Source organism: Ambystoma mexicanum, chromosome 10 (genome assembly GCF_040938575.1).
Source record: "Ambystoma mexicanum isolate Mex_15411 chromosome 10, UKY_AmexF1_1, whole genome shotgun sequence".
Lineage (NCBI taxonomy): Eukaryota > Metazoa > Chordata > Amphibia > Caudata > Ambystomatidae > Ambystoma > Ambystoma mexicanum.
In genome coordinates this window covers 141,012,532-141,039,914 of record NC_090932.1, presented here as the reverse complement: position 1 = coordinate 141,039,914, position 27,383 = coordinate 141,012,532, and the positions used below count along the sequence as shown (strand labels likewise).

The 27,383-nt window shown below is 43.9% G+C and overlaps 1 protein-coding gene across 1 annotated transcript in view; it reads left to right on the top strand.

The window, feature by feature from the left end:
- IDO2 (indoleamine 2,3-dioxygenase 2) overlaps positions 1–27,383 on the top strand; it is a 593,071-nt gene that overhangs the window by 412,027 nt on the left and 153,661 nt on the right. Inside the window, exon 8 of the mRNA XM_069617631.1 lies at positions 5,479–5,530. Within this exon, the coding sequence (XP_069473732.1) occupies positions 5,479–5,530 (52 nt within the window). The remainder of the gene's footprint in view (positions 1–5,478; positions 5,531–27,383) is intronic.

Here is a 27,383-nt window from a genome sequence, read left to right as displayed (position 1 = left end):
CTTAGGACACTCCCATTTTGTTCATTTACGGACATCCCGGACACCTGGTATGTTCTAAGAATAGTTTCATCTTGGTTGCGAACAGTACGGAGAGGTATAATGTCCTTAGGATGCCCCCATTTTGTTGATTTATGGACATCTTGGACAGCTGGTGTGTCTGTCACCTACTAAAGAATTTATCTGTCACGGAAATTTGAGTACGAAAATCAAGGACTTTATTAACTGCCGTTCTAAATACATAGTGTATGGTATCATCTGTGTATGCAAGAAAGTTTATGTGGGCAGTACCATCAGGGAACTAAGGATCAGAATCAGAGAACATCTAGCAAACCTCAACAGTCAAGATGTCAAGTTACCATTGGCAGCCCACTGGCAAAAAGAACATCAATTGGTGCACAAGAGTGAAATCAGATTTGTTGGACTGCAACACATCAAACCTCATGCCAGAGGTGGTAACAGACAACTTCTTCTTCGACAAGCGGAGGCCCGCATGATATGCAGATTAAGATGTATTCAAATGGGACTTAACCAAGAACATGAACTCAATGTTTTTCTGTGATCTAACTATAGTCTACCTTGGTACAAATGAGTATTATCACATACTAAGATTGTTAACGAGTTGTTACACCTTAGAGGACATCAATAGGTCTAATCCTTAACACCATTCCCATGTTATCCACTGGGCATTGATCTTTTCTTTGTACTTGGCAACTAAGCACATACCCATTATAATATGGGATACCATAACATGTTATTTTGAAACTCTGCCTTAGCCTGAGCTGCTTATAAAAATGTTATTGACTACACACTACCAATCACTTTGCTGCTTCTGACTTCGTTATTAGAACGACAATTCATGGATGACCCACATTAGGTATTTGATTGGTATGGCCCATAGAAACTGCCACTTTAACTAATTTTCTTATTACGTAAGGGAATCATACTATACCTCCAGTATAATCCCCTCACATGCCTGACTGCTTATAGACACCACTAAACAAACAAGATGTTCCAATACGTTTCTTATAACTTTAGCGAACTATACGACTCACACAGGTAATTATAGCCTCGTAACGTTGTCAGCGCACATTGCAGTATATGTCAACGGTTGCTTATACCGCTAAAGTTCAGATTTTCTTTGAATGGCTTCTAAACAGAATAACTGCACTCATAGTGCAGTCCCGATCATTAAGCTTTCTTTCATTCAGTTACTTAGCAACAGGGATTCAGTCCGGTCACATGACCACACTCTCCTTTAGCACAAGCAGCACATAAACAAAGCATACGACTCACACAGGTAATTATAGATTTGTAACCCTTTCATCGCACATTGCAGTATATGTCAACGGTTGCCAAATCACAAAAGCTCAGGCTTTCTTTGAATGGTTTACAAACAGAATGATTGCACTTACGTGCAGTTCCGATCACCAAGCTTTCTTTCACTTAGTTACTAAGCAGCAGGAACTCAGTCCGGTCACATGACTGCACTCTTCTTTAGCAAAAGCAGCACAGCTATTGGCTTAACCAGCCACACCCTCACTTCGCTCAGAGAACCACTGCCTGCAGGCAGAAACTACCGTGCAGGAACGCATTCAGGCGTGTTATGGTAAGCGCTCTGTCTTTGTCTTTGTTAAGAGATATGGTTATATCACGACCAGCAAGTACTACCAGCTTCCTATGATAATATCCCCCTTTCCTTTTGAAATAGATGACGCTCGTATTTTACGGACATTAGACTGGCATTAGCACACTACTTTTTTCGGGATTACGCTTTCCAGCACTGTTACCAGTGGTAAGCAATCTTTAACATTATAAGTTGATACTTGCTTGAGCACACTTATTAGATGTAATTATCTATTGGAACTTTTAGTTCCCTATAGAATGTTAAATATGCTTATATGTATATTCACTGCAGCCATTTCCCGACTCGAACAAATCGACCCTACAGAGGTGACTTATTGGGCAATGTCAACCATTTTAAGGTACAGCATACCATTTGACTTTTTGTTGTCTCTTTGGTGTAACGACCTCACCGAATAAGAATAATATTCTTTAACTCATTTCAGTACATAGTATGTGGTAATTTAGTAATTATAGGTTGTTAACACAAACTAATACTCAAAGTACAATCTTTAATAATAATGTTCAATTTTAATTTTAACTCTTTGTTTTCTCTTCTTTTCCTCTCTCTCCCCACACCCCTTCTTTTGTCCCCCATCCCACTCCTCCTCTCCACCCTATGAACTATATGATCTATGTAAATAATTTCAATTCTACTGAATATTGTAATTTTGGCTGTTTCATCATTCTGGTCTAACATTTGATAAATGTATTTCGACATGTTTATTGAACAGCTACACTTAATTGTTATGTGCATACGCCCTGAGGACGGCCCAGAGAGGGCTGAAACACGTGTTGGCATGTAGTGTTTCTTTGCTTTTATCAATTAAAAATACTTACTGTATAACCCACGATAGTGTGGTATTGGACTAACTTCTGGTACAAAACTAACCTCAGATTACTGTTCGGTTTGGGTAGCGCAGATTGGCAGGCATTACCTTACCTAGTGTTCTAAGAACAGTTCCATCGTGGTTGCGAATGGTGTGGGTAGGTGTAAAAAAAATTAGATGCAAACAATTCCATTAAAACTAACATAACACTTTTTTTTTATCAATCATATATATAGCAATTAAGAGAGAGAGGGGGAACCAGACACTGAAACAAAAATAGGGGAATTAGGGGTTTCCACAGGCTGGTTGTGAGGGGATGAAAGGATAGAAGATTTGTTGAAATGTTTATGTTGTTCTTGAGGGTTTGGGGATAGTTCACTGGGAAATGGACAAGGGGGACAGGTACCTGTAGTACAGTGGTATCTAATTTTTCCTTTGACATGGTCCTCCACAAATTGCCTTAACCCATTAAAATTCTCTTTCAGCATGTCCACTTTCTCTTCTCTGCGTTTCAAGGTGTCTTGCACTGTGTCTTTTGGTGGATTTTCTTAAATTTTTGCATGGGCTTTTAAAAATAAATATGTATATGTTAAGTACACATAAAGTACTGTCTATTAATTTGCTTACACAGAGAAGTGTGTATCGCTATTATCGCTATCTTCCGACATTTAGCCATGCGGAAAATTCTCCTCTAGCCACTCCAAAGTACTGCGCATTTCTGTGTGAAAAAAACAGAAATACATTATTTGTTCTGCACCTCATACAAAAAGTATACAAACATATGAGAAAAATTAAGTTCACTTACTACTTTCTTGTAATTTGTATTCATTGTGTTGTGTTCGTCTACTGTCACTCCTAGCTGTGCACTGTGAGGTAATTACTTTGGAGGAATATCTTCTTTTTGTTATGGTATAATCCATTTCATTATAAATGGTATTTAAATGAATGGGTTATGTGTGAGACGTGTAGGTTCCAATGGTTATTTATTACTACTTATAATGTGTTTATGTGCTGCTTTTTAAACTTGTGCAGTTTTTATATGGTATGATAGAACAATTTCAGATACCCCCTGAGTGTTTGGGTAGTGTTGATCTTGTCCGCGCCCGCCCGCGAACATACGCTCAGTTCGTGCCCTTCAAATATCATTAGCGAGGGGGTTCAGTATGTTCTATGTTACATACATATAAAATAAGGGAATCCTAGTAAATATCTCCCAAATTCACATGATGAAAGTGTATATTCAGTAAAAAAACTTTGTTAAAGGGATGTTATGGTTAAGTTGCCCTACTAAAAACCTGTGAAATTCAGTAAAAAAAACTTTGTTAAAGGGACGTTATGGTTAAGTTGCCCTACTAAAAACCTGTGAAATTCAGTAAAAAAAACTTTGTTAAAAGGTACGTTATGGTTAAGTTGCGCTACTAAAAACCTATGAAATTCACAAAAAAACCTTTGTTAACGGGAGGTTAAGGTTCGAAGTAAAACTGAAAAACCCTTGAAATTCGCCAGTTATGGTAAGCTAAGCAACCATAACTCGCGCCACCACCGTGCACTGCTAAGACTAACACCCAGGACATCAAAGATGACATCAGAAATGTCATGAATGCCATGATGCTGGCACTACTGGAATTGGTGGTTGATGTTTTGTGCTGCAAAGCATATCTCTGTTTTTCAACAGGTATTGAAAATATGTGCAAACTCATTACATGTTCCTCAGGAATTCTATTGGAATTACCACCAAACTCGCTCACCATTACCACCACTTGGCCTCACAGATTTACCACAAGATTTCGATTGGTGGTAAGGTGGTCCTAGTACCCTTTTTTGTTCCCAGGACTACATGGGGATTTTTGTCTGATGTACAACAGGTGGTAATTCCAAAATGCAAAATCTGATGATTTCTGGAGGTGAATTTGAGGATTTAACAACAGGTTTGTGCTGAAGTTAAAGTTGACACTCCAACTTCAAATTCGTAATTCTGTGGTGTGATAGAAAAAAAGCAGTAATTCTGTTATGACCCAAAAAGTGACTGTAACAGAAAGACCACCAAATTCTTACCACACCATCAAATCATTTATTTCTTTTGTAATGTCAGTCCTGGATTTATATATTATTGATTATAGGGAGATTTTTAAAAAGTGCTGCCCAATTTTTAACAGTACAATACATACGTGCAATCAGAATTCGAACGTTTGCAAATATAGTGAGTAGAATAAAACATTTTTTTTTAAATGTAGCCAGCAGGATGAGAGGGAGGGAGGCGGTGTGTTTTGAAGGGGGAAGGAGTTCCAATGTATAGTTGCCGGGAGCTCAAAGAACCAGCAGCAGTATGAGGCTCAGGGTGGGTTGTGTATTGTGAGTTGCAATAGAATGTAGGAGCGGAGAGAGCTGGGTGGAACATAAAGAGAAAGCAAAGAACAAAGCTAGGGGGCGCTAGACTGTGTATGCATTTACATATGATGCAAAGAAAATGGAAGAGTGGGCGGGATTCAAAGATAGCCAACACAAGGACTGTAAGCGGGGATAGAGTTGTACTGGAATAGAGACAGCCTAGAGTACGAATAGAAGAATGAACAATTCAATGAAGTGAGGTGAGAGGATGGGCCCGGAGGCCATGAGTAGTCCAGAATAGTAGTCAAGACGTGAAAGAACCAGTGTCGAGATGTGCACTTGGAATTACAATGCACATCAGTTGAAACATATTTTGTAGTTGAGCAGGATAAAATGTAATACATTACCTATGGGCATTGAATAGAAGAGGTGAATGAGGAAGTTGATGAAACACAGTTATAACAGGTACAGGAAACTTTCTTAGAATTACCCTTTAGCTAACACATGCCTTAGATTAAATTAACTAAAAACAATCAGGAACTAAAACAAATGAAAATGACAGAGTACTCCACATCGTTTGTGTGTGTTTTAACAAAATGAAACATTTAGTAATACATACATTCAAGTATAACTATGCACTTTTTTGGATGGATTCACATGAGCCTGATCTAACCCTCTTATCCATTATTTACTTCCTCAGATTACGTTGACCCAGCAATATTTTATTCAGTAATCCGGATCTTTCTATCTGGGTATGTATTGATTTTTACATTTAATTCATGAACCCAGTCATATATTCTAAATGCCTGCACATTTCATGACCCAATATTGACAAATACATTGTCTTGACGCCAAGCGATGGATGTTTTTGTTCAACATTTTGCAAGCTAGTTCACTGTGTTTATCTGATGTATTTTCGTTACTCTTGCGTGTGATGATTATTATTTTTTTTTATTCTTGGCCATTTTAACTTTTGGTATGTCCCCACTGTATCCCCTCATCTCTATTTAAAAAGATGCATTCCCATTGGTCAGTGTTCTTTAATTTGTGTCAGAGAAATTAATTATGTTCATCCATGTCTTCTAATAGCTAACATTGTCTCTATTAATTATATATTCACATTGTCTGGTTACAACAACCTTTCTCTATTTAGTTGGTGCATGGTATGTGGTAGATGCACTGAATTGTAATGTTCCTGGGATATTAAAAACAACATATATCTCAGATTATTAGTGTGGTGGCTGATGTAGAAATCCACTAAGACATTGTATGTGGGGTAGGGATAGGCCAATATGAATTCAGTTTTCTAATACTCCAATCTGTGTTACAGGCCCAGTGCTATGATATTGCCGGAACGCAGGCTAGAGCCCCATCTAACCCTGTGGCCTGTGATACTCACCATTAAGCTTTCTCTAGCATTGTGGACAGAATTTGCATTGTTCATTCTCAGAATCAGCTTTACCGTCTTCGTTTTCTTTGTGGTATTTTGTGTGGTCTTCTCCGAGCTGCCGAGGTGTGAGCTCTTGCTATCTGGTAAAACCCCAGTAAGAAAGTACAAATGGCTCCTCCATTACGGGAAAAACAAACCTTGACCCTCCACTCGATGGTTTAATTCCTGTCCAGTTCTCCAGACGAAAAGCAGAGGGATATGAAACATCCAATCAATGTCTCTAGCAAACAGCCACCTGCCCAATGACCATACACAACTGCTCCCCATGGAGAAAAAGTCTTCCTCTCTACAAGGCCTCAATACTGGGATTCACTAATTGGACTAAAACAATCATCACCAATCTTAGTTGACCATATTTCTTTTGAAATATGGAAAATTGACATTTACTGGCTTCTCCATAACTCCTTGCTGATGGTTTTTTAAGGTATTCATCATAGTCAACTGTTATTTATGAGGGTACATTATCAATTGCGTCCAGTGATAAGGATCTTCTGTTTTTGTAGCAAAAAGTATGATCATCTGGTTGAGTACAGCACATTCCCTTGTTGTGCTTCAATCACACCTGCATCCAGTCCCCATGTCTAAAACTGCGCTCATGTGAACCAACTCTGAAGGCTTACCTCTTCCCACCACGTCACTCCACTGATATCAGAGGTTGAATTCAACAATCATTGCGGTGAAACCCTCAAAGAATTTACATAATAGCCCACAATATCCAACAGCCGCTGCTTTGGCCATCAATCTCGAAGTCTGTAGCATACAATTAGGATGTTCCTTGTTGAAAACTAGTTCACAACAGGAGCACTTATTCCTGATTGACCATTGTTAATTACTATTCACATTTTTTTTTCAGCCACCAGTTTGTGTTTTATCACCAGTCATATTGGCGACAATAAAAAAGGGTGTTCTTGCTCTGTCATGAGCATGTTCACAAACATGATAATATATTAAAATGTTGTCCGATCAACATACACCAGTTTTTCTTTAATGAAAAAGTGGTCTGGTCACATAAGTCTGTGTGTTTGTGCTACTTTTGACCCACTAATTAAATACGCAAGACTCTGATGATCTCACATTGTATGTATATTTTTCCATTTTTATTCCAAATATCAATCTTTTTGGATTTGGATTATATAATGTCAGACAAAAAAATGAAGATTTTGGAATAGTCCAAATCAGTTGTATGGGGTGTGATGAAGAACCCTGACTGATTCCAGTGGGGTGAGCAAGGTGGCCAGGTGCATCTCAAAGCAAGCAGAAGATGGGCCTGGTGGTGATGTGATAAGGAGCCCCTGGTCACTACCACATAGCCCCAAACACAGGGCCCAGGATTGTCACATTCGGCTCCCAGTAGTCAAAATCCCTTTAAAAAGCATCAAAATGGGCCGCAGTACAACTGTAAAATGAATTGCTTTCCCTAGTGCCTAAAGCAAACTGCAGATCCATCATGGTTTCAGATGAAAAACATGTTCGAGAACCTGAAGGATAAACCATGGTTTAGGGAATGGGACATCTATGGGGCAATCCAGTCCTGGTCCCTAATGCCTGAGGAATATTGAAAGAGATATCCCAAGGCCATGTTGTTCAGACATGGCTGGAATGCCACCTGGAACAGAGCTATATCTACTGTAATCCTTCTATTTTACATCAGGAAATCCCAAATAGGAATAGAGAGCTGCCATTACTATGTAATAGTCAGTAGGACTGTGGAGAAGGTCTGAGCAACCCACAGTACTTTTCACACCCCAATGAGTATATCCTGTGAGAAACCACAACCTGTGTTCGTATGATACAGGGGAGTGACTCCCCCCCTTCTTAAAATCAATAGAGAGAACACTACTTTACAGCAGTCCCCTTTATACAAAGGAGTTAATGAAAGGCACATTGATCTGATGAAGACAGGGAGAGAGAGATTTACAGCAGCAGACAGGCTGTGAGAGCAACAGAGACTACATTTCAGAATGTGCCTCTAAAATGGTGCCTGCTCTCCAAGGGGACAGATTTACATAGCTCCCATGTGTCTGAGCATGCCCAGACATGTCATGTGACCCCTCCAATCAATCATATCCTCTCCAAGGATAGCTGTGTGTGTGTGCTTCGGGGAGGAGATACTTTGGAGAAGGCTGGAGAAAGAAGCAGAAGAAGCTGAAACTAGAGTAGGAGTACAACAGCTGGATAGAGGGACTGGCGCTCAAGCCCAGTAGTTAGGAGGGTAAACTGAATAAGAGGGCAAGGAGAGTGGGAAAGGTGATTGGCATTAGGAGATAGAGAGAGGTGGATATTTGGAGTGAGGGAGAGATAACTATCAGGTAGGGGGTGGAGGTGAATATCAAGAGGTGGAGTATGGTGAAAATCAGGAGCTGCAGATACATGATCATCAGATACGTGAACATCAGGAGGTGGAGAGAGCTGAATGTTAGGAAAGTAAGCCCCAGGAGGGTAACGGCCCAGCTGGGTGAAGAGAGTGGAAGAGTCAGGAAAATGATAGTGTATCAGATGTGTGGAGTGTGAGAAATCTGAATGTGTCTCCATAACTAGTCCCCAGGTATCTGTCATCCAGGTGGCCCGGACACGGCCATCGCTATTGGATCCAATTCCTGGGGGTGGACCAGTGAGGGAGGATCACCTGAATGGGGTTCCTTGGGGAGTGGGACACAGCGGTGGGTGAGGCACAGCATCCCGCTTCTTTCAACACCTTTTCCCCATCCTACCACTTAGGATATTCCAAAACAATGGCCCTTCCCCTTTTGTGACCTGAACCCTTTGTACAACACAAAAGATAAAAGACTAAAACCAGAGCCATTTACCTGACATGTCCCAATACAAAAGTCAGGCAAAGTCAGGCAATTGACCAGAATCTCTCACACCTGACAGCCCTTTCACTTTCCCACAGGGATAAAAGGTGGAGCACAAGAGCACAGGAGGAGCAAGGCAGACTGCACAACGTGAGGGCTAATTCAGCACATCAGTTCAAGAGGAGGCGAAAGACGGTGAATACCGAGAGGGTCAGCAGGAGAGACGTGACCTTCCCCTTTCCGATCCACGCCCATGTAAGCTCCACAATCGGAAACATAAGACCACAAACAATGGCCAGCGTGTGTTGCAGCAGATGTCTACGGTGCATGATACACTCCTCCGCTGATAACCAAGCCGGGAACAGACGCTTGTCTCAGTGGTACCAACCTTGACTCGAGGAGAAAAAAATGCAAGTGGTTCATCAAAGCCGGTGAGTCCAGGGCAGAGTTTATGAAAAACCGGACTGTATTGAATGAGAAGTAGCAAACAGATCATTTGAACTTTGAATGCAAAAAGGGACAATTGAGAAAGTGGGGGAAAGCCTGCAACAGAGGCGTCAGGCACCACGTAGGTGCTCACGCAGAAGATTCTGGGCGATTACCCGAAGGTAGAGACTAGCATAACCAGACAGCCTTGGGAAGAGGCAGAGAGTGGTCAAAGTGGTCATATAGGGATCTTGTAAAATCCTCTGTACCTTCGAAAGACTTTGACGGACAGATGATTGTGAAGAAGGGAAATTAATCCTGCATGGTGAAATCAGTACTGAACTGTGATTCATAAAATTAGCTAGAGTGAACCGGACCACTAAGGGCAAAGCCTGATGAACTGTTTAAAATGACATTGAAGATCCGTGAATGCAAGACCAGGGGAAGTGAATTGCACACCTTGTCTTTTGGGTCCATGCCCGACCGAGGGAGATCCAGGGGTGAAAACTCATCACCCAAGCTCATTGGGAAAAGGGACTGTTTAGCTGTTTTGTGGAATATGACTGGCGAGGGGTCTGCACCCGGATGGGGGGACCAAGGAGTGAAGCCGTCACCCAAAGTATATATGGAACAGAACTTTGTGTTTGTATGTTGAATGCATCAGGCCCTTGAAGGCAAGAGCATTTTATTGAAAGGAGACTTAACCGTTGAAGAACCTGATAGCTGATATGGAACTGTTAGCTCGTGCTGAGAAGGCTTAAGTGTGTGCTGTGCTCCAAGGTTCCACCTTGTCCCGTGCTGTAAACGTGGGGAAGGGAGACCCCTGGCAATCACATCCCGACTTAATATTTGTGAACACTTCTTTCTTTATTGTAAACCTTATGCACTTTCTGTCATTAGTTGTAAGGAATTGGCAATAGGTTTTTTAGTATGGGCCTTTTTATTTTGACACAACGCCACAAGTACTGCCTTATTTTCATTTGATGATCGACGCTTGCCCTATCTTAGATTTAGGTTTAGATTATGCATTTTTCCACCCTGCATTTACAGTTTAATAAACACCCTTGAACTGTGATCACGTTTGTCTGTCTTTACTGTTGCCACCATGAGTTCCTTAGAGGAGACAGATGCCCAACATGTTGAAGATGGTGAAAGTAAGGTGAAGTTTGAGTGTACTGGTTGTGAGGAGACAGGTTCCCAACATTGTGAAGAAGGTGGAAGAGTCAGGAGAACACTAGAGTACACTAGTTGTGTGAAGGCGTTGCCTAAATGTCTGAAGATAATGGGAAATATCATAAGGAAAAGAGGGAGACATCCACTGAAGTGAGGTGGTTAGGAACAAAGAAGTTGGAAGAAAGTAGTGGATTTCTGGAAGGAATTGACAGGGTACAAAGTTTTTTGGAATGCTAAGATCTGGAGAAGCAGAGTGCTAGATGGCAACACGATTGGGCATCCTGTGAGCATCATTACTAGTTGACTAAATGTGATTAGAGCAAGGGGGGATAGGGAAATCAGGGGGTACCCATTCAATAAATCTAAATATTACAGAGTGGTACATTTCAGAGTGGACCATAATACCGAAAAACACCGCAAACATTAACTAAAGAAAGAAAGGGTAGTCGGGTAAAGGGATTAAAATATGTCGGGATGGGCACTTATGGGTGACCCCAAATTTAAAAAGAAAACAAAAATTCAGTGTTATTCTGTATTTTGTCTGCGATCAAATTTACCACTCTGTAATTGTGGTTGGTAAAATCACATATTACTAATCAGGGGTCAAATAGTGAAGAGAGCCGAAGGAAGCACTAGCCTCGACTTGGAATGAGAATGTCAGGATGGAAAGCTGTAGGCAGGGTTGGTGGCCACTCTCCCCGTCTACCCATATTTCTTGCCCCAAATCTAAGTCTCTGGGAGTTGCTAGGGGCTCCACCCTCAACCTTGATTTCATTGCCTGGATATCTCGGCCAATTCAATGATGACCGAAGATGGTCCTTGATGTAGATCGATTCCTGAATCCAATAGGTGTTTGACCATGAATAAAGTCGCTGCTTGGGGAATCTTAGTTTATAAAGAATCTATGTCCATGGTGACCAACCATTCTAGTTCTGTATCGAAGGAAAGGGTGTCGAAGAGGACTAGCATCGCTGTGGAGTCTCTATTCTAGTTTGGAAGGGGACATATTGGGCCGTTGGCACAAAAGAGAGCCCCTTCTGAAGTATGCCTTCCTCATCCTTGGTGAGTACATGTGTGGATAGATTCACTATCAAGGAAATGCTGGCTGAGGTACACCTCATCCTCTGCTGCGAGTTACTCTCTGTGATTGTGTCTGCCACTGTTGTTTCCCTCTGTTGGCGCTGGGTGTGCCTAAAAAAGGCACATTGGATCCTGTGGGTGCATTGCCCTGGTTCAAATTAAACTGTAATCATTGATTGCCCGAACCATTGTACAACCCCGATGATGATCCTGATCTCGATCCATTATTTCCCATTTTGTAGTTTTGGAAACAAATGTGTGCTGCATCCCTTCTGGCCTGCTTAGCAGCTTCCGAACAGTAATCAGTCCCTACATACGGATAGATTCTTTCGTGTTCAAATGCCGCTAGATCTTTTTTAAGCTTGCTGAGTTTTTTACTTAAATTAAACTCTTTGAAGTCTTTAATTGTGTTGTCGAGGGCTGCCAATTTGATAGTATACATATGTATGGCTAATTTCAATTTTAGAGCTTTTCGTACATTTGTTTGCTATGTAGGACTAGTCTTTCCGAAACTGTATTTGAGCCAGAAAGATTCTCGGCTCGATCTTGATTATAAGCCCTTTCGGGGTGGTGTGTGCCCTGAGGTATTCTATCTTCAGGGCTCCATGTAACTCTGTACAAATGATTTTCTTTCGCAAGATTTCAATGTCGTTCCATTCGTCTGGATTACTGACAGAGGAAATGTTAGGGTCTGCACCCAAAATCGATGGGTTGGCCAAAATCCCTTCTACAAGCAATGTATTCAGCAGCAGATGTCTGGCCGCCGGAGTGGTGAGTTCAAAGAAGGGGGAGAGAGGGAAAGGAGGTGGTGGAGAGGAAAGGGAAAGGAGGGAGGAAGAAGGAAAGGAGTGAATTTCCCGAAAAGCTACTTACCTCTAGGTAGAGCTAGATATAGATGACACCAGGGTCTAGAAAGGTGGCCAGCCTTCGCCTTGAAGCGCAGAACCAACATTTGCAACAAATTTGTCAAAACATTACAAGAGCAGCAGACCACTCCCAGCACAGATGACCCTTTGGTATACCAACCCCCTCACAGGCCATGCCCCATGTGGCAACTGCACCATGTGCCCACAAACATGACAGAGCACACAGATAGATGTAGGATTAAAAACACCCTGGATACAAAGAACGCTCACTAATTGCAACACCTCTGCAGTTATCTACCTAATCACATGTCCATGTAATTTACGATATGTATGCATGACATTGAGAAAGGTCAAGACCAGGATGATTGAACACAAATCATGCCCAAGAACTAAAAAGATCACTGCCCCCCTTGTAACCTACTAAAGAAAGAACAAAGTTGGATTTTCAGACTTAAGACAAATAGAGACGGTATGAATGAACAGATACAATGGAATGAATTGGCAGTTATGCATGGATGACATAGTCGACACCATGACCACCCTGAGATCTATGTGCAAGAGAGCTGCCCCTATATCTATGTATATCTCAATTCACTGTTGCTAGAACTGTCAGCAACTCACTCAGTGACTTGGAGATGCCTGCAACACACATGCCAGTGATTTTTTTAGCTCTTCCATGCCTCGTGCACTCTTGCATTATGCAAATATTTGCATGGCTATATGAAAACTGCATGAAAATCTATATTCCAGCTTCCTTTCTGCGAGTAACTGATAGAAGTTTGATACCTTTCCAACACTAGACATGGGGTCTATTGAGATGCTCCAGTACCCCTGATAATTCTATATACTGGTGCCATTATTGCTATTCTGGCTATGCAATCTCTACTCTGCAAGTGCCCCTCCAGCCCCTGCTCGTAGATGCCGTTCATCTACATCACGTGATCGGGAGGCTAAAGTACACTTTTCAGTTTTCAATAGTACAGTGTTCCATTTCTTCACCAACATTGGGGACGCGGTACCCTCACCCAAGGTGGCGCCCCACAGAGGCTCTACGCTGCCTAGCATACGTGTGCAATGATATCAGTACACATGCCGCCGGCTCCAACATGTACGTTCTCTGTGGATGCCGGGGCAGACGCAGCGTTTGAGGGTTCTTGCAATAAGCAGAATGGATTACAATTCAGAGCATGGATATACCCACAGCAATTGTCGAGGCTCTTTTTAAGAACAATAGATGCTAATTACTGGGCGTTTTCTTTCCGTACAGCACTGTAGGGACACGTGCACAAAATCATTGACGTCCGTCTGACAGCTTCCCCCGAGGGTAGGGATTCCTGCATCTACAAGCCCCTGTCACCTACACCAAAGGTAATTCGACAAGCTTCAGTTGCATAGACTGTCCATAGCTATTTCAGTGTACACACTCAGTATTCGTGTATCTTTATATCTTTGATTTCTATTGATAGGAAGATTACATCCCACCCCCAGTAAGATCAGATTGTGGTAAATCCACCTGACTACAACCATTCACTTGCTTTCCAGCTACCTCCATTCGGCTGTTGGGTAAGGACTCCAGTCAGCGCCTCTGGAGCCACTGTTTACATTGGTGACATACACACACAATAGTGCATGTTCAACATCACTGAGGCATGAAAGCTATTACAGTATGATTCTGGCAGGTTCTTCTTGCTCTTTTCTGGACATGGGTGTCCACTTTTTTACACTTCATCGAATATTTGCACCCTCTTTCTCTCCCTCCCCTCTATCCTTTTCCCACACATTACAAGCGCATGAATTCAGAGCCAACAGATGGCATCCATTTATTCTATAGCACAGAGCTATTTTATGATTAAGAAGTACATACATTATTTGCGTACTCTAATATTTTGGAGCATGGTGACACTTGGATATTGCTCTGGGTATTATTCTATCCCCTGATTCTCTGCCTTCTGTTCCCCCTAGGTAGCTGAAGTGCTTCTAAAATCAAAACGACGATCTCTAGAAGGAAGCTTTCCTTGATAAAATACAAGTCCTGAAGAAGGTGATCCCAATTATATACATCATTGAAATCGGTCGACAACATAGGGCATGAACGACCTCATGCTGAAGACAATGTCCAATAGAATTGAATCCGGACATGTCCAGGAATAGTGACATTTTTATTAGAGAGCTTTATTAGCCCGAAGTAGGTTCATCTCCTGTTCTGTGTTGAGAGCATTTTATATCACTGATAACAATTTATAGGTTTACAGTGGCAGTGATTGCCTCCTAGCAATGGTAATTAAAATATGCATGGAAATCCTGGTGTGAGCACAGTGCACAACCACTCAGACAGAGACAGATATAATTGGGATTGTGTCTCTATATAATAGCCTTTTTGTAACCTATACCAAATTGTCTTTACATGTTTTGGTCTAAGTCAATGGAATGAAAGAAGATGTGATAGGGCAAGACTCTTCTCTATCCCTTTTAAATCGGCAGCACACCACTCGCAGCCTAGGGAGAGAAGGTACCTTTAGACAGGGACAGGGTGTTCTTCCTAGTGGGGACAGCGTATATGAGTTTTACCTAGATACTATAGGTATGGGAATTTCTGTTCAATCATTATTCCATGACCCTTCGCTTGTGATATCAGGTTTAGCACTAACCGGCGGATGGTGTTTTTTGGACATCGTGTCCTTTGAATAGCGAGCGCTACGTGTTTTTCTGTAGTTCCAGTACACTCAGTCTTGCTAGGGTGAAAAACAACTTCATGAAACAACTGTCACAACTTCCCAGTTCGATTCCTAATGCATTGATACATCTGGAACTCAATGTATGTCCAATCAGTGATATGGCTTCACTTTTTCCCTCATTGTATTGACGAAGACTTTGGAGTTCCAATGATCTGGGGAAGTACTTAGATGCCCTGAAACATCTTCTGAGTCTTGAGGGTGTCAAAACCATTCTTTGGATGGCCTATGTGAAAAAAAGCTTTTATGATCCAAGAGAGGCCAGACTGTGGGAACAGCCGCAAAATATGGACAAGGCTGCCTACACAAGAATTAAGAAGTCTGCCATTGCCCAGTCAAGGAAAAAGATGATACAAAATGCAAGTAGATTGCAATGCGGCTAGGAGCTAGAAGAACCTTATATGTAAATCTGAATTTGGCCTAGAATGTTATCCCTATTATCGATCCCCACACATGCAAGATCACTTTTTTTAAAACTACAGCTTGGGTTGGAGTCGGGTCAAAGTTCTTCCCTGTACATGTCCTGTATATGGCCTGTGAGTCGAGACAGACTCCCACTTTCTCTTTTTATGCACGAGCACAAAACCACTGAGGGAGAGAGATATTTAGGCCCCCTTCTGTAAATCCATCTATAGTAAGTTTTGTTTCCAAATATGTCATAGAGCTTGGCTTCCAGGATGCATATGAATGCGACCAGTGTGTAAGAGGATTCAATTCAACACTACAGCTAAGTCAATGCCTAGTCTGGGATACTGAATGCAAACCCTTATTGATATATCTTTATGTCCAGTTAATGCGTTCTGGATGACACCCCTCTCTTTGAATAACCCTGACCCCACTGAGCCAAGAAGTAGTTCTGTTTTGCAAGTTAAAAGGTATTTGATAATTTAAACAATAGATATATATATCACACTTTATAATAATTTAATAATTGAATATCACACTTAATCTGATATGATAAAGATTAACAACAGAGAATCTGGCACTAGCACACTTGTGAATAGGAACAGAAGAAGAAGGTGGTAGAGAATGCTTTTATAAGTTCAGATGGATGTAATGTTGAATGAAAATGCAATACAGAAAATACTCAATATGATTTCAACAAAACAATGTAATCACTTTTCTCTGGCAATCCCCTCCCCCCTTTATGCAATGCAAGGAAATGGAAGGAAAGCACACAGTTCTCAGAAATGCAATCAAATGTAATTCAGTTCAACCCAGCAAGCTTAGACTACAGAAGTTGGAAACACAGGCCCAAAATGCTTTTATATGTGCTGGCAATGAAGTGAAAAATACGCTAAAATACTTTTAATTCCCTCTAGAGGTTCAGGGTGAGTGGTATCTAGTTAATATTAGTCCAGACTCACTCTAGCAATGATTCAGGGATGATTGGCAGGTTAAACGAATTCTTTCTTTAACGGAAGGCAAGCAGCAGCAGATTTTTACACGTGGAGAAACTTGAAAATCGCGGCAAAATGTCAAATCGCGGCAGATTTTTCTGAGTGCGCCGGGCGCGATTACAGAGGAACTATAAGGACTAGCAATATCGTTTTGGGGTCCTAGGACAGCCTAGGATCTCAGCTTCCAGATGAAAGTTACTGCCAGTCTCTAGGACAAACGTCACGGAGATATGAGCGATTAAATAAAGGTCGTTTTTCAGATTTTAAATTTTAAAGTTCAGAAAGACAAGTGACAGCTAGCAACTGGAAAATGACAGGTGACAGTTAGGAGGCAGTTCTACTTAGATTAAAATAGCTTGGATTAGATTATTTTAACTAAGAGATTGGTTCTGCACAGTTCTGCTGGGTACTCACAATATATTTTTAAATAGGCCTCGCCACGGATCTGGTCAGGTTTTAGACGGGACTCTGGTCTGGTCTCTGCACTTCACAGTGATCTGGGTCAGCTCTCTCTCTCTCTCTGGATTCTGGTGATTGATGGATTTAAAGTCTGGATCTTTCTGCACAGCTTTCTCTAGAGATTGATGGAGGTAAAGTATGGATTTTCCGGCAGAGCGTCCTGCAGCAGATGGAAATGAATGTCCCTATCTGTCCTGTCTGTCTGCTTTTATCTGTTTTTAAAATGGGTGTGTGTGCAGCATCACTAGACCCTACCCCTCAACACTTGCCATTGGCCCAATTCTCCCCTCTCCCATGATTGGGGAAGGAACTGTGAGTCAGAGTGATGCTGTAGGTTTTATGGGTCAGAGGATCCTCCCCTGTCAAATTGCACACAATCTATATTTGATAAAAAAAAAAACATATTTGCACAGGTACACATTTGTTTAAAATTACACGCACCCATCACATATCACAGGAGGTATACCCTGTCCAAATCTGCTCTTCCTGGGGGCTTGCATTCAGAAATGGCAACATTTGCACTTTTTAACTGATTTTGCAATTTCGGACATTAACCCAAATTTACACACATGTGCGCAAGGAGTATGGACATTAGTTGATGAAGTGTCAGATTTTTCACATGCACACATTTTGAGTAATATCCTCTTTTCCGCTAAAACCCCCCTGAACATACCACCGGGTCCTAACACGTCTTAAAATGTGGGCAGAAAAATCACAAGAATTATGGTATCATTTAAATAATTTTCACAAGTCCGCTCTATGAATGATCCATCTTTTTCTAAAACCATATCCTGGCTACAGGAATGTGTCTTTTCAGGTCACATGGTACAGAAACCAGTCTTTCCAGTTTCTGCCAAGCTCAGAGACCCTGCCCCTCCCAGCTTCTGCCAAGAGGCAGCTGTTTTACGACATCTGCAATAAACCATCTGCCTGGGTGAAGGGGGTTGCATTGTTCAGAGCTCCTGTATTCTGTGGAGGCTCCCCTTAATTCAGATGGCATAACCTTAGTGTGGCCAGCAGGAAACAGCAGGAAACAGCAGGAAACAGCCAGGCCTGGGAAGTTACTTGTGAATCAAGTTTCACTCCTGATGGGGGTAGTTGCCAGGCAAAATTGGAATCTCTTTAAGCCAGTTTTTAGCCACATGTCATTTCTGTTCCCCAGTTTTCTGCATTCAAATAACTAACGATTTTTTACATATGCAGCTAGAATGCTGATTCTAAGTTTAAAACTATGACATTTAAACAATTGCAGCCTATGTGACACTCAAAAGTAGGTCACTCATTTCTTTTAAACATTTAGATTTTTAGTGTCTTTCAGTCCAAATGTACTTAAACTGCTGAAATCCACAGCTCAGCCAGTCTTGTTATAAACCTTCAAGTCACTTCAGAATATAACTTTACATTGGATCCACCTCTCAGTAAGTCTTTCTTTGGCCTGCTTTGGGTTCATTTATTCAGTTTTCTACAAAAAAGAAAAATCTGGTGTTGTTTTAAAACGCCGGCTTTTGGATAGTGGTGAGTACTGGTAATGCACCCATTTTTGGGATTTAAGAACATGAATTCCCCACAATTCTGGGTTGCTTTTGGCAATCAGCATTGCCATTCCCAATGGTTTCAGACTACTGTGTGGGTAGTCCAATGGTGGTTTTAGGCAGTGCCCTTCTGTGCCCATAACATCGGTAAAAATGAGTGGCAGCCTATTCTTCATGCATTTCCCTGTGCATTTTCTGGGAAGCTCTGGCCATCATGATGTTTTCCATGTCAGTACTGCACAGTTATGAGGTAGGGCTCGGATGCATGGATAAAAACATCCCACAAGCCCCCCTCTTGCGATGGCCATTCTGTTTCACTGATGGAACTCGCAAGATCTGGGATGTTTCCTCATCTTCTTCCAATAGATGGCACAGTTCAGCATCTTTTCCTCCATCTGGTCGGATCGATCGGGCCTCCTCGCCGGTCCTGATGGGAATATTGGGCGGTACCCTGGGCCCCTTTGCGTCATCCTCCCAGTCTCCGGATCATCCTCCTTGGCCATTCTCCAGGTTTTCTTTCTCCTAGGACGACAAAGGAAGAGCGGCAATACCTATTCATAGACATTTTTCCACCACTGTTGAGATAGTGGGGCAGCATATGCATTTCATCATAACGAAACATTACATTCTTATTTTGAAAAAAAAACAGTATAACTAAGAGACAGTTTCATGCAAATCACAATATTTTAGAGACTAGATGTGGTATGTTTTATGGTTGGAACTGAATTAGTCTGAGACAGTACCCGCTAGGATTCCAGAGGATTCCTCCAGTTGTTGCAGAGTGTGCCTGGGATGGCAACATTTCAACTGGTTTATGTGGACCCACTTGTCTTCCCCCGCTGCCAAAGGACCTTTGGGGATGTGGATTTTGTAGGCCACAGGGGAGATTTTGTCTATAATCTCAAAGGGTCCCTTCCATGTAGGCAAGAATTTCCGCTGTTTTGCCTGGTTTCTTTGGAAGTTGTATAGATAGACCCGGTCCCCCACCTGATATTCCTTCCTGGAAGTTTTCAGGTCATAGTGGGTCTTCATGCTATCAGCTGATCTTTCTAGATTCCGCTGAGCATAAGCAAAAGCATGTTGAAGGTGTTTCCTTAAATTCTCCACATACTCATGAGTTGTGGAGGCATTTATCAGTGTCTGCTCTTGGGTCCTGTAGAGCAAATGCTGAGGAAGCACCATCTTGCGCCCAGTCATCAACTCAAATGGTGACATTTTGGTTGCAGATGAAGGGGTAGATCTGATGGCCATTAGGACCAGAGGTAATCGGAAATCCCAACTTGGCCCAGAATCTGCCACAAACTTCTTTAATATGCTCACAATGGTTCGGTTATATCTCTCTACTGCCCCAGAAGAAGCTGGCCGGTAAGCAATATGCAACTTCCTTTTGACCCCCAGTATCTCCCACATCTTTGTCATCACTTCACTGGTGAAGTGGCTACCCCTGTCTGACTCAATCCTTTGAGGTAGACCAAAACGGGAAAAGATGTGGTTAATCATCAGGGCAGCTGCAGTTGCTGCCTTGCAGTTTGGGGCTGGGAGACATTCCACCCACTTGGTAAACAAGCATGTCACAGTCAACATGTACTTATTCCCCCTAGCAGAGCGAATCACAGGGCCTACAAAGTCGATTTGTAAATCTGACCATGGCAGTGTCATCCCCCTCTTTTGGAGAGGCGCACGGTGCGTGAGGGATGATGGCTGAAATTGTGCACACACAAGAAACCCCTTCAAGTATTGGTCGAGGTCCTGCCCCATGTGTGGCCAGTATGCAACCTCTCTTAAGATTTCCAATGTTGTGTGAAACCCCCTATGACCGGCGGTGGCCGCATCATGGGCGTGACTTAACATCAGGCTTCGGAATGAGGTAGGAACCACCCACTGATCGTGGCCAGCTTTGGATTTCCTTACCAGCAAACCGTCTTGGATTCGGAACATTTTTGGACATTTCATCAACACTCTTAGGTCCTCTTTCCCAATGTAATCGGTATCCGTCAGGGGAAAGTTCTCAGGATCCTCAAGGTGCTGGTAAAATTTACCAATTATTGGATCCCCCTTCTGAGCGGTAATCAAATCAGCATCAGGGGTCTCCTTACTCCATTGTGCAATTGAAAGGTCGTTGTGAGCATTTGTCTGGGACCTAGTGATAGCAGTGACCTGGATTTCCCCCAACAGGGACTCAATCTCAATTAGATCCCCTTGGATGGCCCCGGTTTTGGCCAGCTGATCAGCTAAGTCATTTCCAGTTTTGTCTGGTCCCTCTACTTTGGAATGACCCTTGATCTTTTTCCAATAGATGGTCATCTCATTCGAGGTGACCAGATCATCAATGTTTTGGATCAACTTCCCATGTTTCAAGGGTTTGTTGTTAGCACACAACATGCCTCTGGTTTTCCAATTAACCAGGTGCTCCACGAACCAGTTCCGTACATAATCCGAATCTGTGATTATGACCAGTTCGTGGAGTTGATGCTGGACAGCAGTGAGGATGGCCTGATGCACAGCCATCAATTCTGCCACCTGACTACTTCGGGGACCAATTTTGTATCCAGCGGAGGGTTCTGGGAACTCCTTCACCCATGCATTCCCTACGCCGGCCACCAGTTCTTTTTCCCCGTTGTTGTCAACATGGTAAGAGCATCCATCCACATAGACAGTGGGCATTCCCTCACACTTGTCTTCTTCAAAGACTTTGTGTGGGGAATTAAGGTATGCCTCCATGTTGTCCTTGATTTTTAGACTTTCGTCCTCGAGACAGTTTTCTCTGGCACAATCATGCAAGTCAGCCAGACCTTGCGCGAGGGGACTCTTCTTGTTTTGGCCATATCTGACCTCCACAGGAAAGCCTTGCATTGACAGAATCCAGGAAGTAATTCTGGAATTACTCACATTTCCGGCCCGGATTCTATCACTTTGGAGATATTGCAGAGGCTGGTGTGGAGTCTCCACTATGATGTGTTCCCCCTGGATAAACGGGCGGTAATTCTTCAATGCCCACACCGTTGCCAGGAGTGCCTTCTCACAATTGTTGAATTTTTCCTCCACAGAGGATAAAGTTTTGCTCGCATAGGAGATTACTTTATTGACCTTGTCATGCTTTTGGTATAATACGGCCGTCAAGCACGTATTAGAGAACCCTGTCTCCAGGAAGAACTCCTTGTTTCTGACAGGGTAAGCTAGGCAAGGCGCTTGTGAGAGGCTTCTTTTGAGTTGTTTTACTGCCTCGGCTTGTTCTGGACCCCATTCCCACTTGACCCCCCCCTTCAGGAGATGAATCAGGGGTCTGGTGATCTCTGCGTAGCCCTCAATTAACTTTCTGCTGTAATTAGTCAGTCCAAGGAGGCTCCTTAGTTCCCGCAGAGTTGTGGGGTCTTTCAGTTTCTGAAGTGCTTCCACTTTCTTTTCCTGGGGACAGAGACCCTGAGGAGTAATCTCATGCCCCAAGAAATTAACTCGGGTTCTACACCACTGTGCTTTCTGAAAGGAAAGTTTTACTCCGGCGGCCCTCAACTGGGTCAGAACATAACAGATCTCTGCTATGTGTTCCTTCACAGATGAACTTTTGATGAGGACATCATCTACATAAGCCAGGTTACCCCTCGCACCCAGGTCGGGCATGGCCTTATGTAGGAAAATGTTGAACTCATTGCCGGAGTTGAGGTATCCGAACGGAGTCCGGTCCATGTGTACTGCTGGCCCCCAAAGGTAAAATCCAGTTTGTATTGGTCCTCCCTACTGACCGGCACGGACCAGTATCCATTGGTCAGGTCTATTGCAGTGAATACCTGTGACACCTGAATCTGGGCCAGCCCTTGGTCAATGTAGGGAAGAGGCCATCGGGAAGTATGGACACGTTTGTTGAGCTCCCTGAGGTCAGCGCAGAGTCTCCACTGGCCGTTTGGCTTTAATATTCCCAGCACCGGATTATTGAAGGTGCTGTGGACTGAACGGATTATTCCCCGGGACTCAAGGTTCTTAATTATTTCAGTAAGGGACTCCATTGATGCGAGAGGCAAGCGATATTGCTTCACAAACACAGGAGTCATGCCAGGGTCCGTGGGGATTGTTGTTGTGTGGATGTCAGTGCGGCCACAGTCATATGAGTCTACCGCAAAGAGATCTTGGAAATCCAAGAAAACTTGTTTCAACTTTTGCTTTTGTTCCAGAGTCACACAGGCATCAGCTAGGTTGACTCTCTCTTCCACCATCTGCCTGAAGCCTGGAAAGACTTCTGGTTTGGCTATTTCAGCGGCCTCCTCCAGCTGGGTGGAGAAGTCCCTGGTCAGAGTGCTGATTTGGACTGGAGGCTTCAAGTGGGAAAGGCAGCCCTCATGGACCTGGAAAATCACCTCATCCCTCCTGAAGTCACAAGTCACATCTTCCTTACCATAAGGGCAAGAAGTGTACACCAGGAAGTTCCCCCCATGCCGGGTAAAAATCCTGTCTGGTGTTGTATTGTCCTCACTGTCACTGTCAAAACAGTCCTTGGGGATTGGTCCTAACAGTTTATTACCTAAATCTATGGAAAAATGTCGGTCATCAACCGCCATTCCAATAATGGTGCCTGCGGCTAGAGTAATACTCTTTAAGTCGCTGTTATCCACATCTATTGGAATGGTGTCATGTTCTATGTTGACTAATGGAGTTGGGTTTACCCCCAACCCTTGCTGTTGGAGAGAAGCGTTTAGATGTATGTAAGCATCAGGGTTTTTCAAATGTTGTCCTCTTTTAACTTTCACTTCCAGGGAGAATTGTCGGGTCCTTTCTGGGATGGTGACTTCCTCTTTGATCTGAATTTCAACTGCATAAGGTAGCAATTGAGCTGACCTAAATGCTTTTTCTGGATCATCAAAGCCCATGGGATTATCCGCTAATCGGGACCAAGCTTTGAAGTTTATTAAGTCCAAACTAATGGCAAAGCGATTGAGAATGTCACTGCCTAAGTAAAAGGCGGCAGTGACGTCTCGCACGACCCAACAATTGTGGACTATGCTCTTGTTGCCAATGGAGATTTTGAGCATACACCTGCTTGGCAGGAGATGTTTGGAATTAGGCGCTTCCAGGTCCATTTCCCATTTGTCTATCAGTTTGAAGGTGGAAATGGCTGGATCTTTTGGGAGTTGGCGAAACATGGCTTCGCTGATGAAGCTCTTACCATTGTTCACGCACACTCGAGCGAGAACAGAGTCCTTCCCATCATTTAACTGAACAGGGATGAACAACTGCTCTCCAATTTGCTGAATATCAGCCAGACTCTGAGCTGATTTCACATCTTTCTGGACTATAGGAGTGGGAGTTTCTGATTGTGGATTAGTAAAGAATTTCAGGGTGTTTCCTTCCAGTGTGGAATACCACCTTAGACTGGAAGGAAGGTTGATTTTCAGAAATAGAGAGGACCCTCCATCACCAGTCGGTTGTCCTACTGCTATTACTGTCACGTCTGGAATTTGGCTATTCTGGAAGTGAAATTCTACTTGGTCAGCTTTTTGTTCAACCATGTGGCAGGTGCCGTTTAAACTAACATGGTTGACACTCTGTTTTAATTTTATTGGTCGGCTAGTCTGGGTCCAGAGGACCTTGTTTACGCAATCTATTAGGGGTGACAACCTTCTCAGGAGGTCATTCCCTAGTAAACAAGGGGTGCCCTCTGGAGTCACAACTATGACTGGGTGTTTCAACTTGTGTCGCCCAATTTTAATGTCCAAGTCTGCCGTCCCCTCAACGGGAATTTCCTTCCCGTCAAAGTTCTGCAGTTGTCCAGGAAGTGAGGTGAGAGGAATTTGGTAATTCTCTCCCCTTCCTGCATTCAGTTCGTCAAAGGCCCTTCTGGACAGAAGGGTAGCTTGAGATCCCGTGTCCACCAGCGCTGAAATCGTACCCTGCCCCTGTACTTGTACCGGGGCATAATATCTTCCCTCCTTCTCCTCAAGGGGGCACAGATAATGCACATTTTTGGACAACTGGTGGGCTAACTTTCTGGTTTTGGACATCGCTAGCGAAGAGACTTGGGCAGAATTCTGTGGAGAGCCTTGGGAATCTGAAAGAAAAAGTTGGCAACTGGAGATCAGAGCCATTGTGGGTTCCCCTGGCTCCGGTTCCGGGCCACCCCCCCCTTTTTGGAGGCAGTCACCAGGATGGGTTTGAACCAGGGGATTTTCTTGCTGTTGGTTCTGGGATGAGATGGTGGGCGGCGGTAGCTCAGTCTCCACATCTCCCCAGTCTGGATTTGCATCCCTAGGGACCCATTTTTCTTTGGGAGGAGTTCCCCCCTCTCTGAAGGAGAAGATCCTTTTCCCAGGATCCTCTGAGGATCCCTCTCCCTCAAATTGGAAGATCTGTACCTCCTCCTCAAACTGAGTCTGTTTGGGTCTTTTGTTTCTCCTACCCCCCCTCTGCTCCTTAGGAGGCAGACTTTCAGGGGCAAGAGATTTTGTTTCCGGTTCCTGGGTTTCCAGGGGCTGTTTACAAGTGAGGAAGGAAGCTTCCTCCAAGGCTTTACACCCCCCTTCCCCTTGTGCCTCCTCCCTGGGAACCGGTGAGTTATCGGGGTGCTGCCCCCGTCATTGTTCTGGAGCACCAGGTCCTGAGTTGGGTGCGTTCTGCGCCGGCATGCCCATCTGAGGGTTCTGCTGAGCCCTCAGTATGTGACCCAGATCCCGCGCCATGTTTTGAACTTGGCGCTCTAACTGGGAAACCCGCTCAGGCTGATACGGGGCCCTGTTTTCTCCCCTGGGCTGATCCCGGGAAGGGTAGCTATCCCTTCTTTGGTAGTAGCCCTGGTTGGGAAGATTTGGATACCCCTCCACCCTTGGCCTCCCCTCTCCCGGATTAGGTTGTCTGGGCTCAGGGAATTGGGGAAAGAAGGATGGATGATTTTGGGGTTGGAAATTGGGTGGATACCTGGGGAAAAAGTTCTGCCCAGGATTTGGAGAATTTCTGCCCTCCTGTGGGAAGTTGGGAGGGAAGTTCCCTGGGTTAGGTGCTTGGCTGGATCCCCCCCCGTTGGGCTGGAGGAGTCCACACATAACCCAGGATGGGTCTGTTTCCCTTGTAACGGGGGCTTACATAATCAGGAGAGCGAGGGACCCCATTTGTGGGGCTGCCTCCCTGGCTCCCTGTCTGTGACTGGCCCGAGGACCTTCTGGGCCTAGCATTATTAGGTGCAGGTAGGTTTTTAGGCCCCCCCATCTCCAACTCTAAAACGGGGGTGACCTTTACCTCTGCCACCTTGGCAGCAGCAGGGGTGCTGTTGGTTTTGGGATTTCTCTGGGTATTGCTTTTATTTTCTATGGGCTTCTGCACCTCATAGATCCGTGTCGCCTGTTCAATGACCCAGTCTAAAGATCTTTTCTCGTGAAAATCCCTCACGAGCTGGGTCATTATGTATTTGGGCAAGGCATGGAAAAATGGATTAATAAATTCTCTGCTGTCGGTGCGCACCCTTCTTGTGGTCTGTGCAAAAGCACGCTTTAACTCTTGCACAAACTCTTGTGGGGCCTGATCCTCCCCACATTGTAAATTGTAGGCTGCCTTGCGAGCCTCTTGGGGATTTCTGTGAACAGAAAAATGTTTTAATATGGCCGCCCTATAGGTGGACCACCTGGAATGATTTTGGTCCTCCAGCCCTGCAAAGAAACTGGAGTACTCTGGGGAGAATGTCCACTTTACATATTGGATACAGCTTTGGCTGTCCTTCAAATGAAAAGTCTCCATCATTTGCTCATAGAGCTCCAAGTGTTCCCAAACAGAGTACTTGGCGTTCTTGTGATAAGGCGTGATGACACTCCTTATTGCCTTTATTTGCTTCAATGGGTCCTTAAGCAAGGCCCTTTTTGCCTTATTGGCCTTTTTGGTTCGGGTAACCCTGGTCCATTCATCTTCTGACTCAGAGGCACTGCTCCCAGAGGTTCCCGTCTGTTCTTCCAGGTTTTCCCGGATTCTGCGAGCCTGGGAATGGCTGGCAGAATGTGGGGACCTGGTCTCCTGTGTCCTGTACTGCTCAGAGGAGTCTTCAGATCCCTCCTTGCTGCCAGGATTTGATGGGTACCCCCCCCCACTGACCTAACTGGGCAGAGGTTTTCAGGATGCCCTTAATGGGCCTACTCACCTGGGGTTCCCCATCAAATTGCACTGTGCTTGGGTGCCCATACCCGGATGCCCGCCCATCCATTCCTGGGAGGTACTGGCCTATGAGCCCCATGCTTCTGGCTGGATAGTAATCTGCCATCCCTGTGGCCCTGTGCTCATGTGCGCCAGGGGACATGGGGGTGGCAGAGTCCAGGGACTGAGAGAAATAAAGGCCTCTGGTACTAGGGCTCCTGGGGTTATGCTCAGGAGTTTCTCTTTCCCAGCGAACCTCATCTCTATCCGCCCCTGCTCCCTGTTGCATTGCAAGAGCCTGCGCCTTCAGTTCCTCAGTTAAGGCCTTACTAGACTCTATCAGTCTCTCCTGCATCGCTACCTGTTGTTGGAGCCTATCATTGTGCTGGCAGAGAGCCTCATTCTCTCTCCGCGTTTCCTGATTGGTCCTGGAGCACTGGGCCAGTCTTTGCTGCAGGAGGGTTACCTCCTGAGCTGTGTCCCTATTGGCCTGCTCCTTTCTTGCCAGAGCATCCTCCACCTTCCTGGTGTACTCTAACAAGTTATGGTGTTCTTTTTGGAGGTCACCCAGTCCCTGGAGGGCCAGGTGATT